Source organism: Corella eumyota, chromosome 3 (assembly GCF_963082875.1).
Source record: "Corella eumyota chromosome 3, kaCorEumy4.1, whole genome shotgun sequence".
NCBI lineage: Eukaryota > Metazoa > Chordata > Ascidiacea > Phlebobranchia > Corellidae > Corella > Corella eumyota.
Window position 1 is genome coordinate 6,439,188 of NC_137492.1, and position 13,643 is coordinate 6,452,830.

Below are 13,643 nucleotides of genomic sequence, written 5' to 3' on the forward strand. Positions count from 1 at the left end.
ATGAGTTGGAATAATCATTTGCGAGCTTCGCGAAGATTTGCGCCATACTATGGTGCGTTTAACCCAACAGAAAATAATAAGGTACGATAAATAAACTAAGATTTTAATAAAATATTAGAAAATTTAAAAAAATTTTACAGAAAAGTTACAAAATCCAAGTTTTACCGATTTTGGTAAAATGTTTGATTGGGTTTTCAAAAATTTTTTTGGATAATTTTGAAATATTTAAAATTATTGTAAATCGAATTTAAAATATTAAATTTGCGGAACATTTTTTGTTTTTAATTATTATTATTATTAAATAACTTACGTTGTTTAATACGCGATCTATAAAATATTGTATAACTAAAACCAAATTTTTTGCAGACATTTTTTAAAGACCAATCACACCAAGCGAAAAATTTATTAACTTTGAATCAAAAATACTTCCCGCCGACTTTTCAAAGCGCTGACCCCGCAGTGACCAATCATTTCCGCAATCTTAATCGTAAGTTTCTTTGTAGTTTTTAATTCATAATTTTGCTTTCAAGATTTTTTCATATGTTTGCCAGATTAGCATAGTTAACTATATTCTAAGGAAAAATATGTAAACGTCATAAGTCAGCAGAATTCGGTGCAAATATATTTAAATTTTAATAGGTAATTTACAGTTTTTCTTTAAGCAAACTTTAATTTTTTTTAATAATTTATTAATCTAGTCGGAATGTTCTCCAATTTAAACAACAACTCAACTTTAATGACAGAGCTTCAGGGTTCGAATCCACCTGAACATCGTCTCGTAAATGGGAACTTAATCTACAAAAACTTGGAGAAAAGGTAATAAATAGTGTCCATTGAAATAAAAAACACTTTATATTTGTTTTTAAAAAGTCATTTTTTATTTTGAAAATATTTTTTTTTGGTAGATTTTTATGCGAAAATTGTGACAATAACTTTTCGAGTCCTCATCAACTTCAACGTCATATCCGGGACACGCATGTCGGTGCCCGAGCTCATCCTTGTCCCGAATGTGGGAAGACATTTGCGACGTCAAGTGGCCTTAAACAACATCAGCACATCCACAGCTCAGTAAAACCATTTAAATGTGAAGTTTGTCAAAAATCGTATACTCAGGTATGTTGAAAACTAATAAAAACTAAAATATTCTTAAACCGTTTAAAAACATTTAAAAAAGAATTATAATTTTAAAAAATTTTCTTAAATATTTTTTAAATTTACAGTTCAGTAATCTTTGCCGACATAAACGAATGCATTCGATATGTCGAGCTCAGATCAAGTGCAGAAGTTGCAACGAATCTTTTCCGAACTCAAACTCAATGAACAAGCATCGTCGTTACTGCACCAGAATGCCAACTACATCAGGCAATGCAAAGTAGGTGTTTTGGCACTTATTATTATTTGGTTTTTTAAATTATATTAACAATTAAAACTGGCTATTAAGTATATATTAGATATATAACTGATTTAATGTTAATTTAAACGCTTTTGTCAATTAAATATGAAAAGCTATTTAATGAAATATTGTTTGTTATAGGATTTTAAGCACACCAACAAGTTATACCCCAACTTTGGAAAAAAATAAAAATTTGACTTATCTGCAACAAGCACCGGGAAAAGGTAAATGTTTTAAGTGAACATTGGTACAATCACTTATTAAACTTATTTTGTAACTAATAATAAAGAAAAATATGTGTTCGAAGAAATTTTCAAAATGGTAAAAAAATGTGTTTACAATTTTTATTTTTGTCTTTTAGGATTTTCTAATGGGAACAAGAATTCACCTTTGGTCTCCGCAGCAACTTTAAACGAGCAATTTCGTCACTACTATTTTGGAAACTTCGAGCAAAATAACACTAGTCTCAAAGAAAAACAGGAAACATTCAACAGGCCATCTTTTTTGAGCTCCAACTACGTTTTGCCAAACAAATTTGGGTCAGATATTTCAAAAACTAATATTTTCGAAAAAACTAGCTGTGAAGATGTTAGTTCATTAAAAACAAATCAAAATTCCGATGCCAGCCAAAAAAGAGATGAGCGAATCTGGCATCCGCTGCTCTCTCCAACATCCCACAAACGTCCCTTCACGTTTTCAACGCCATGTCGTACTGCGGCAGCCGCTGTCGCTGCGGCGTATCTATACTGCAGTTCGCTTGAGAAACAAAACAACTCAGTTTCTGTTTCAAATTTTGATATTAACCACAACCGCGAAGAGGCGCTAGAGAAACGACAACAAATTCCCAATGACGACGAACCCTTGGATCTGTCCTTAAAATCAAAATCTACGGAGCCTCCTGCTTTGCTTACAGATTCCGCTAATAATACGCTTTTTAACTGGAAAAAGTCGCTTAACTTGTTTTATGAATTCGGAAAAAGTTATGGATCCGGTGCTTCAATGATGGGCTTTCCTCGAGGTAATTATAGTCCAGTACCCACAAACTCTTGCAAAGATCTTTCTTTGGTCCATTATCTTCCTAACACGACCCCCCAGTCGTTTTCTGACACATCCCCGTGTACTTCATCAACTCCACTGCGCCAACTTACCGCCGACGAATCTTTCACAGAAACGACTTCTTTCGATTCTGACAATAGTGTTCGCAAACGACCTAAATATTCGTGTAAGTTTTGCAACAAAACTTATTTTTGTGGCGCTAATTTGGCACATCACGAAAGAACACACGCCGGTGACCAGTCCTTCAAGGTAAATTTATTAATTTTTGTTAAGTTATTGTACTTAAATGTAAGTGTTACGAAATTGATTACTGAATGTATCTTTTTTTTCAGCAGGGACTGTTTTTATGCAATTTGTGCGATTACTCTTTTGTGGAAAAAACTAATCTCGATAGACATCTTAGAAACCACGGATCTCATCCCTACAAGAATATTAATAGGTATTGTTTTTAGGCGTTATGGAGTAGATGTTTAGTGATCTAAAGACATTTTTCAAACAACTCAAATGGTATCGTAAAATGGTTTACCCTTCTCTAAAAACTTTTAATATTAATTTTTTTTTCTTAGTGCATCTTATACATCCTGTAACGAAGATAGCGCCGATTCCATGGAACCAAATGACACTTCAAGAAGAGAGAATGCCAGCCTTTCTTCTTTATCTACGCACCAGGGCTATCGCACTTTTTCTTCTCCTCTCTTTACGCCGTACAGTGCTTCGGTTCGTCGTCACTCAAATTCTTCTCTAGAATCAAGCTTTGAGTTTAACAGCCCAGATGTTTCTACAACAAAACACAATAAATCCACAGAGGAGGTTATCGATTATAAACGGGAAGCGAGTAGGCGTGACAGTAGCGAGTTCGAATACGACGATATCCATAGCAGCGTAAATCACTACAGCAATCAAACGAAAAACGCGGCCGATGGTTTGATGAGGCTTGTGACGTCATGCGGACCGATGCCTACAATAATGGGGTAAATTCCAATGCTACCTTATGTTGCTGCACATTTAAAAATATTGTTGCACATATTTACGAAATTGTCTTTTGTTTTTTTGCAATCTTGATTTGCTGTAGCATACTTTTTAACTAAATTCCACTTTTAGCGTGTATTCATGTTTTTGGGTATAAAAAATTAAAATTGTGATTAAAGTACTATTTTGGCCTAATATGCTATTGTCTAAACGCACACTCATAAATTATAAGCCCCAAAAAATATTTGTTTCGCTGCGTGAATGTGTTTTTATTTATTTTACACTAATTGTTTAACGAATATTGTGTTATAAACAGTTTCGCTTTTTATTTTCTCTTTAATATTTCTTTTAACCTAGATTTGGCGTGATACCTTTTTTTAATTAAATTGTTTTAAAAAAAAATTTCCGAAATTTGATGTCTAACCTAGAAAACAGTAAAGATTTTGTATATTAAATTAAATTGATAGGTTTTCGAAATATTTTGGTATTGTTTACAATCCATAAGTTCTTCTAGGCCAACGTTCTTCTAGGCCGACGTAAACATTTTTTAGGCAGTTAACTAAGTTAACAAAATGTTTATAATTTTTAAAAAATAAAAAAAAAGTTTTATGGATGAGCGCACACATTAGTAAATACAAGAAATTTTTGTGTGACGTCATTAGCATTTTGTTGTGGTTGTCTTTCGTGGCACTCTTTGCTATAAACTGTTACGATCAAGTTCTATTAACGCCTAAAGTTAGTTACATTTTTAAACGTTTTAAATTAAATGCGATAAATTGAAAGAGGCAAAAGGGTTGATGTACATGTAGATACTGAGATATGGCATCATCAACTGAGTTTGAAGGGTTTTTTACTCGAAAACGCCACAGAATTACAGAAAACTGGTGTGCAAATGTAAGTTAAATAGTCTATAGATATAAACTTAGATTTATATGAACAATTTACAAATTAACAGATGGATGCATTGTCTTTTTTTAAGCCCAACGGTTGATTTTTTTAGTTGTAATATTGTTGTGCCATTTCATTGTAATAATGATATTTTGACCGGTACCTATAAACTATACAGGATCGAATGGATCGATTGAACCGAATGGATCGCATGCATTATGCTTATTCTGAATGGGTGAGGGTCGGGGTTAGGGTTTAATTTATGCAATGTTTTTTCTATTCTATTCATTCGGTCCATTCGATAACCATTTGATATACATTTGATCCATTCGATCCAATCGGTCCATTCGATAACCATTTGATATACATTCGATCCATTCGATCCATTCGATCCTGTATAATTTATAGGTACCCTATTTTGACTGGTCTGCCTGTCCTTCTCACGGCTGCAGCTTCTGGTCCCCCCCTGCTGGTACCTGTTTTGGTATTTCTCTATTATTGTGAAAGTTTTTAAGCAACAAGAAAGTATATTAAAACAATAAAGAAGGTGGTACAGTAGCTATTATAATCTATGTAATATCCCAAACTGCTAAAAGTCAACTCGAGACTAGGTCAGAGTAACTGATGTTGCTCTATGTTTAGGTCGCAAATTTAGCCTTCCCACATCAAGGATAAAGATATATACAAAAAAAACTAACTAAATTATAGTTCACCAATATTTTTAGGTCTGTATACTTATCTGCCAAATCTTTAGCCTAAATATTCAATAAGTTTTAAATTATTTTAGGTTTTAGAATGTGGAGTATGTGGTGAACAGTTTTCAATATCTGGGGAAAAAGTTCCACGGTTGCTTCTTTGTGGTCATTCTTTCTGTCATATATGTCTTACTCGTTTGCCATTATGTGTAAGTAACTTATTTAGATCGTTTTATTTATTTTAAGTACCATTAAAAAATATAGCCTTTAAAAATTGGTAAATTAACATTATGTTAAAAAACATATTATTTGTCACCGATCATTAGGGGTGTTTTTTGATTTAAAAGACGTTTTTAGTTCAGTTTTTGATTTGTCTATTATGCAATGCCAGAAAGTCTTGACATCTTTTAAAAGGCAGTGTGGTGTAGTCAAAAGAACACTTACTACACCACCATGAGGTCGTGGGTTTAATCAAAGATTTAAAGCTTTGTTTTTTTTCAGGATGGGACTTTAGCATGTCCTATGGATCGTCAGATCACAGAAGTGGGTGGAGGTGGGATATGGGCTCTCAAGAAAAATTTTGCTCTGATTGAGCTAATGGAAAAGTTGCAGATTAGGGGACTGAGTCAAAGATCACCAACTTCTTTGTCAAGATTGTGTTTATCAAGCAAAGAAGAAAGCCGGGAAAAGGTTAAAGAATTTTTATTTAATAGCACCCATTATATTATTCCTGGTATCATACCTGGGCAATACTAAAAGGAGGGGGTGAAGAAAAGACAGGGAGGAAGGGAAGCCCTAAAAGGAGTCTTTTTTAGTTAAAAGCGGAAATTGTCAATGCTTCCTTAATGCTTTTTACCATCGACAATTTCTGCTGATTAATAAAAATGACTGCAAAATACTTTCCCTCGAGCCCCTTCATCCCTCCTTTCCTTCTCCCTGTCTTCCCTTTACTTCCTCCTTTTAGTGTTACTCTTATACCTCAAATCTTTTAAACTGCATTAACATATTGGTGTTAATTTAATAAAAAAAGTAATCTGATATTTTCTATATTATAGGTATATTGTGATGATAAATTATTTAAACAGCTATCTAAGGTTGCTAAAACACTATTTGAAAAAATTATTTAGTGAATTTTATAATTTGTTTATTTAAGGATATAACTCGTTGTGATGAAGACGAAAACCATGAAGCTACTCTTTATTGCCTTGTGTGTTGCACACAATTATGTGCCGACTGTGCTCTTTCTATTCACTCTACAAAAACTCTCTCTAAACACAGGTATGTCGAACGTATATTATTTTAAAAAATTGTTGTTTATAACTAATTTTAAATGTCAAGGTTTATTTATTAAATATATATATATAGGCTATATTGTTTTGTAGTATTAAAAATTATTTAGCTTAAAAGTTTTCTATTAAAAAATGGTTTTTAGTTAATTTAGCAGCTTATTGTAAAAAAATTGTATGTGGCATTGGATATTAAATTAGGTTTATTTTGTGGTGCTTATATTTTTATAAAAAAAAACAGGCGGGTAGCTTTGGAAGATAAACCTACAGAACCAACTATGTGCCCTTTACATCAAACCTATGCCCTAGAATTCGCTTGTTTGGATCCTAGTTGCCAGTTTAATCCAGCTATGTGTTATCTTTGTAAAGAGCAAGGTCAACATAAAGGACATCAGGTATTTTATCATAACAGCCACCTATGTATTAAACACACTTATAGCTTAGAACATGTAACTTAAATATAAAATTTAATTAAGCACAACTATTTTCATTCTTTGTCATTGATTTTGTTATACTAATTCAATATAATTAAAATCAATTGGCCTAGTTAATTTATTTTTAAAGGATAATAATATTGATAGGCTATCTAGTTTCTGTCATTTCCATTTCCCATATGCAATAAAATCACTGAAAATGTTTTAATAAAAAATTTAAGTAAAATCAATAAAACTAAAAGTACATTTTATAAATATTAAATGTAATTTTTTACAGTTAAATTTTAAAGTTGAATTTTTAGATTTAAAACGGGAAAATAGCATTATTGTTTATAATTTTTTTAGCATGGATTATTAGAGGTGATTGCTCGGCGGTGCAGAACAACGACACAGGAGGCAGCAGATCGAGCAAACAGCTTTCTCGTTCAAGTTGAAGAACATGCCAACAAAATTCAACAAGCAATCAATTTTATTGAAGGAACCAGACAAGTCACTGCAAGTCAACATGGTTCAGTGTTACGACAACAAGTAATATTATTAATTTATTTTTAATTACTACCATACACAAGGTCCAGGGTTCGATCCCCAGTGATCTAATACTGTAGCACCCTTGAGTAAGGCATTATAAACGGTACAAACTCCTGCTCAGCCAGCACTTAATCAGCAGCTTAATTATCAGGCAATTATAATCTATTATATCTTAAACTGCCACAGGCAACTTGAGACTGGGTCGGGGTAACTCATGTTACCCTATGTTTAGGTCGCGCATTCGACCTTCTCACATCGAGGGTAAGACCTATTTAAAAGTATTTTTAAGACCTATTTTTTGTTATGCTAGGTCTAAATTTTTACTTTACAATCTTGATATTGTGATCTATTGTGTTTTGTTGATAACTGTAAAAAATTGGATGTTTTAAGAACTAACCTAAGTGATAGTTTTTATATAACAGGTCTTTGTAAAAACACTTTGTTGTTTTCTAATTAACTTGGTTTTTATATGTTATTAAGTGAAGTTTACAGAATGAACTTGGTATGGTTATGAGATAAAGTTGTACTTCCAAATTTTAAATAAATATCAAAAATTTTATTTAAAACCAACACAGTTTCCTTATTTTCAGTTGCCTGGTACTCTAGAGTCTGCACAACAATGTGTTAAAGACTATTTTACTCGACTTCGTGAAACACTGGCCAATCAAGAAGAAGTGGCACTTAGTAATTTAGAAGGTAAACATTTGTTTGGCTTTACCAAACATTTTTAGATCCATTTAAATACACAATAACTACAATTTTTTTTGATAGTTTTTGAATGTGCATTAGTGACAAGATTAAGATTCTGTATTAGATACGGTTCAGGTTTAATCAATGGATTTTATTTCGTAGTGCCATTTCTTAAATTAATTTTTTGGTATTGCCAAAAAAATCTGAAGCCAAATGTAAGATGGTTCAGTTAAGTTAAGATTGATTTGAGTAAACATGTTACCTTGTTTTTAGAATATTTAAAAATTACTTATTTATGAAAATTTATTTATTTAAAGGTCATGTACGGTCACGGATAACTACATTGCGTCGAATACATGATGATACAACTTCTTTACAAAGTCATATTTCCGCTGCTCTTACACACTGCAACGATGTTTTAAATCAGGTTTAGACATTAATAAAAAGAGAGTTTGGTTGAATAAAATTAACTGAAGACCTTTTTTTTAGATTGGTGGGATAACTATTAGTTTGTATTTGAAATTATATTTATTTATTATTTTTTTTTTGTATATATTTTTATCCTCGATGTGGGAAGGTCAAATGTGCGACCTAAACATAGGATAACATCAGTTACTCCAACCCAGTCTCGAGTAGCCTGTGGCAGTTTGGATTATTATAGAGACTATACTTGCCCGGTAATTATGCTGCTGATTAAGTGCTGTCTCAGCAGGAGTTTATACCGTTTATAGCGCCTTACTCAAGGGCGCTACAGCATGTGAGCAGTGGGGATTGAACCCAAGACTTATGGTGGTGTAGCAAGTGTTCTTACCTCTACACCACGCTGCCGGTCAATCAGCCCTTAATATCATATTAGTTTTGAAACATTTAAATTATTTGTCAATTAAAGGAAAAAAACACTTTATTGTGTATTTTTTTTAGCTTGTTACATTATTTAATTATCATACTTAAATCTTATTATCATACTTAAAAACATAACTAGTTTCATGTTTACAAGGAAAGTAGTTTTCTTTACTTATATTTCTTGTAAAAACTATTTAACTTTATCTTTCTAAGATATCATTTTTTTTAAATGTTATTAATTTAAAACTTTTTTATAATTTTAAAGGATGATTCTAGTATACTAAGCGCCAGACAAGATGTTGATGCCCTGGACCAAATGTTCGACCAACAACAACGACAATTCAACGAACAAATTTCCACTTCAACAGATGCCTTGGACCCTTCTATACCTGTGACCTTTACCAAGGTTTGTAAACTAAAAAAAAGTTTTCTAAAAAAAAAATTTTTAATTAATATTTTTATATTTTATTGTTAACCCTATTTTCTGCAGCAATTTGTGATATATAGCAAGATGTACATCTTGTTTCTTAGGTAGTTAGCTAATATAAAATTAAAACACTCTTCAAAAATTTTTTTAAATTTATATTTTTGTTTACAAAATCTTGTAGTTTTGGTTAATGTTGGTTACATTGCCACCATTTTGTCTTTCTAGTTAATTGCCTGCTATGCTGTATGATTTGCATTTCAATTGTTGTAAAATAGCTGCAACTAATTTATTTCCATTATAATTTACTTATGCAACATGGAGGTAGTTTTTTTTATATTTTGGATGTGTGTATATAAATTGAACATAAATTACAATGAAAAAAATATAAATTTATTCAGTAGTTAGATTTAGATAAGTATATGTGTGAAAATTTAGGTTTCACTTTTAAACACCAAATTTGTTGAAATCAAGTTAAACATAGTACGCAAAGTAAACAACAGACTAGTTTACAGCTACTATAGAACACTAATTAATCTTTATATATATGAGATATGGTGCGTGTTGTTATTTTAAATGTATAAATCATACTTTCTGTTTACTAACTTAACTTCTGTTTGTACATAATAAGCTATTTTATTATAGGAACACTTTAAAATTCCATTTTTAAAAATAAAGTCTATTTAGTATTTTTTTAAATATTTTAAAATTCTTTTTTTGATGATTTTTTTTTTAGATTTTTATTAATATTTATTTGGACGTTTCCTAATATATATTTAAATATTTATTTTATTATTTATATTATTTTCTTTTTTTTATTCTTTAGGACAACAGAATTCACATTGGTCGTAAATTAGAAATAAGAGTTGTAACTTTGGGCTTGGACGGAGCAGGAAAGACGACTTTATTGTTTAAATTAAAGCAGGATGAATTCATGCAACCCATTCCTACTATCGGTTGGTTACTAAAAGGATAAAATCTTTTTGTTATTTGTTTTCTTGATATTTAAAATAGTATTTAAACTATGATAGCCTAAACATAAACAGAGTGTAAAGAACATTATGACAAGTTAATTAATTTATTTTACTGTTTGAGTGAATTTTACTAAATTTATAAGTTTCAGATAGTTTGACTTTTTTTTGTATATAACTTTATTCTCGATGTGGGAAGATTGAATGCGCGACCTAAACATAGAGTAACAAATGTTACTCTGACCCAGTCTGGAGTTGCCTGTGGCAGTTTGGAATATTATAGATTATAATTGCCCTATAATTATGCTGCTGATTAAGTGCTGGCTCAGCAGGAGTTCATACGGTTTATAGCGCCTTACTTAAGGGCGCTGCAGTATGAGATTAGTGGAGATTGATTGAACCCACGACTTCATGGTGGTGTAGCAAGTGTTCTTATCACTACACCACGCCACATAATAAATAATATGTAAAAATATATTACAATAAACTACCAAGTAAACAGCAATTTAATATGTTATAAATTTTTAAGTGGAACATTTATTCAATTCTCTTTAACAGGTTTCAATGTAGAAACAGTTGATTTCCGAAATCTCAGATTTACCGTATGGGATGTTGGTGGAAAACATAAGTTAAGACCTTTATGGAAGCACTATTATCTTAACACACAAGGTGTTGTATTATTTAATTTTTCAAAATAATATGAAACATTTGTATTGTGTTTTTTTGTATATCAAAGATGTAAAAAGGCTAACTTAATGGCCTAAAGCCAAGTGTTCTAATCACTACATGTGTTGAATACTTAATCTTTTGTTTAATACCTTTATTATTTTTAGATTAATGCTAGTATAAAATATATATTACAACGAACTACAATAAAGTATTGAAATTTTAGATTATCATGGACCTAAATAGCTTTTGATTAAAATATATATTTTCAAATCTGTAAAAAAAAATATATATATATTTAATCAGCAATAAAATATTTGATCAGTAATGAAAAAAATTGTAATTAAAATAAGTGATCAGGTATTTTTGGTATTTAGCTGTTTTGTTTGTGGTGGATTCGTGTGATAGTAATAGATTTGAGGAAGCACATCAGGAGTTAGCTAAGCTAATGTCCGAGAAAGATCTTCGTGATGCTGCTTTACTTGTGCTCGCTAACAAACAGGTAACTATTCTAAGTATGAAACCCCACGTAAGAATAGCTTGACGTAATCAACCGCCAATGTTGTGTAGTAGTCAGAACATTTGCCTCACTACTTCTGGTCGTGAGTTCGATCCCCACCTCTCTTATGCTGTAGGGCCGTTCAATAAGTCGCTATAAACGGTATGAACTAACGCTGAGCCAGCACTGAATTAGCAGCCTAATTATCGGTAAATTATATACTGTCAAAGGCGACTTGAGACTCGGTCGAAGTAACCGATGTTACTCTATGTTTATGTCGTGTAGTAGACCTTCGCTCATCAGGAATAAGGATATAGAAAAATGTGATAAAGCTAATAACCGTGGTTGAAGCTTTGTCAGTGGTAATTTATTGTTTTACATTATTATTTTAGGACCTACCGGGTGCTATTTCATGCGAAGAACTCGCAACTAAACTCAACTTACACAAACTATGCTGTGGTCGCTCATGGCGGGCTTTACCGTGTGACGCTTCGACAGGCAACGGCCTAGAAGAAGCTTTACAGTGGCTCTCGCGCCAACTTGTGGCCGCTGGTGTCCTGGAAGTTGTATAAGGTGTTGTATCTTGTTTAACTATAGTAGATTTTTTTAGGGAATGTGCCTCTAAATATATGCCCGCGCCGAATCGAAGAAAATGTATTTTAAAGAATTCTATAGTAAAATTACTCTTGGCTCGTTGTGCTTAAGCCCGAGTTGTTGTAAAAATATAAGTTTTTGTTATCTTAGGTTACTCAATGCATATATATATATATATATATAGTAAAATTAATTCTTTTAAAATTTTTGTTTTACTTTAACAACATTTTGCCTAAATTGTTTTTAACCAACTTTAAAATTAAAACATGTTAAAAATAAAAACTTAAACTAGTAAATTAAAGTACACATGGCTTCGTTAAGACGATCTAAGTTTATATACAACAAAAGAAACAACATCTTTTACATTATTTTTTATTAATTAAGTTCCAACGCAAATTTAATAATTACAATTGAGATGTTTTTAGAAAAAAAATGTTAATTTATATCTCTTAAACCATGTTTGTTTGTTGTATTAGCTTAATATAGTATATCATGATTTATATTTCTTAATATTTTTTGTTCCGATATTAAATTCATTTATTAAATTTGCTTCTGTTATGTTGGATTCAGTTTTAATTCAAAGTTCCTCATCACGTAACTGTAAAACAAAAAATCATTATAAATTAACTTAATTTTGTAAAACACACATAGTCTACATATATGTATATGAGCTAGATTTTTTTGCAATTTCCCCTTTTACGATAAAGTTGTTGATCATGGTTAAATGCCATTTTGTTACGTCATTTGAAAAAAACAACTTTTTAGTCTAGTATGGTCTAATACACACGGCATTTCCCCATTTTCAAACTATGATTCTGCTTTTTAAACTCATTCATTTTTAATAAAATTTGCTTCCAAATTTTTGCAAACTAAATTAAAAAAGATTTTTTGGGTTAAGGTATAGGCTTAGCCCTCTGGTATTTTTTGTTAGTGTTTTAATTGTTACACAAAGGGTTACAAATTCCTAAATCACCCACCTTCAGTTTTTTCTTTAAATGTTCAGCTACTTCATCAATTACATCATTTCCCGCTTCTTGAAGAACCTTTTTTCCAGCTTTTTTAACCACATCTCCGATTTTTTTACCAAAATTTCTAACAAATAAAATTGTTTAAAATGTATTGATTGTAGTAAGTTTAAAGATTATAGGATTATGTAACTAATTAATTAAATATATTTTCATATGCACAAAGTTTTTTTTATCGTGAACATTTAAGATGATTTCACTATGAAATACTTACAGTTTTGCTTCATATTGTGCCATAACCAACAGAAGAGTGAAAATAACAGCATATAGTGTTTGACTTTTCATTTTGTAAAAATCTTGATTCTGTTCAAAAAAACTGCGATCTTAAAATCTTTAAACTTATTGTAAGTATTGCACCATACAATGATTTAACAACCAATGATACGAAACTTCGGTCCTGCAAAATTTCACGCTTTAATGTATACAATTACTTTTAAAAGAAACCCCCCTAAGAACAAAAGAATTTTCAGGTTACCGAACCTTAAACCACCGTAAAATACACCTTCTAAAGGCCGGTCCATAAGGTGTACGCAGCGCAACGCAACGTTATCCTGTCGCGTGAACAGGCCTTAATTTTAAAAAGTTTTTCATTTAATTTATAATTACGAAACTAAGGTTAAGCTTTCGCTATGTATGCTAATTTTTTAACTTTTGGTGGTTGAACATGGTTGCAAAGATATTT

General features: G+C 31.1%; 2 protein-coding genes and 1 long non-coding RNA gene across 4 annotated transcripts; 2 read left to right on the forward strand and 1 right to left on the reverse strand.

Moving 5' to 3' along the window:
- LOC145745886 (uncharacterized) lies at positions 1-3,424 on the forward strand. The gene is made up of 9 exons (XM_082564066.1): positions 1-81; positions 367-487; positions 699-816; positions 906-1,113; positions 1,221-1,372; positions 1,535-1,617; positions 1,755-2,698; positions 2,782-2,888; positions 3,016-3,424. Exons 1-9 carry the CDS (start codon positions 1-3, stop codon positions 3,422-3,424), a joined length of 2,223 nt encoding a protein of 740 aa, XP_082420192.1.
- Positions 3,425-4,111: 687 nt separating this feature from the next.
- LOC145746453 (E3 ubiquitin-protein ligase TRIM23-like) lies at positions 4,112-13,004 on the forward strand. 2 transcript variants are annotated; one of them, XM_082564740.1, is made up of 13 exons: positions 4,112-4,312; positions 5,094-5,210; positions 5,503-5,691; positions 6,155-6,279; positions 6,529-6,682; positions 7,067-7,249; positions 7,825-7,945; positions 8,257-8,366; positions 9,048-9,188; positions 10,033-10,162; positions 10,736-10,846; positions 11,221-11,345; positions 11,735-13,004. In XM_082564740.1, exons 1-13 carry the CDS (start codon positions 4,238-4,240, stop codon positions 11,912-11,914), a joined length of 1,761 nt encoding a protein of 586 aa, XP_082420866.1. In that variant the 5' UTR covers positions 4,112-4,237; the 3' UTR covers positions 11,915-13,004. The 2 variants fall into 2 exon arrangements, with proteins under 2 accessions (XP_082420866.1, XP_082420867.1); XM_082564741.1 differs by having other exon boundaries at positions 7,840-7,945.
- Positions 12,300-13,372, reverse strand: LOC145746458 (uncharacterized). The gene is made up of 3 exons (XR_014281303.1): positions 13,176-13,372; positions 12,914-13,028; positions 12,300-12,534 (listed from the first exon to the last, which is right to left on the reverse strand). It is a non-coding gene; the product is annotated as an uncharacterized LOC145746458 (long non-coding RNA).
- Between the last annotated feature and the right edge of the window lie 271 nt (positions 13,373-13,643).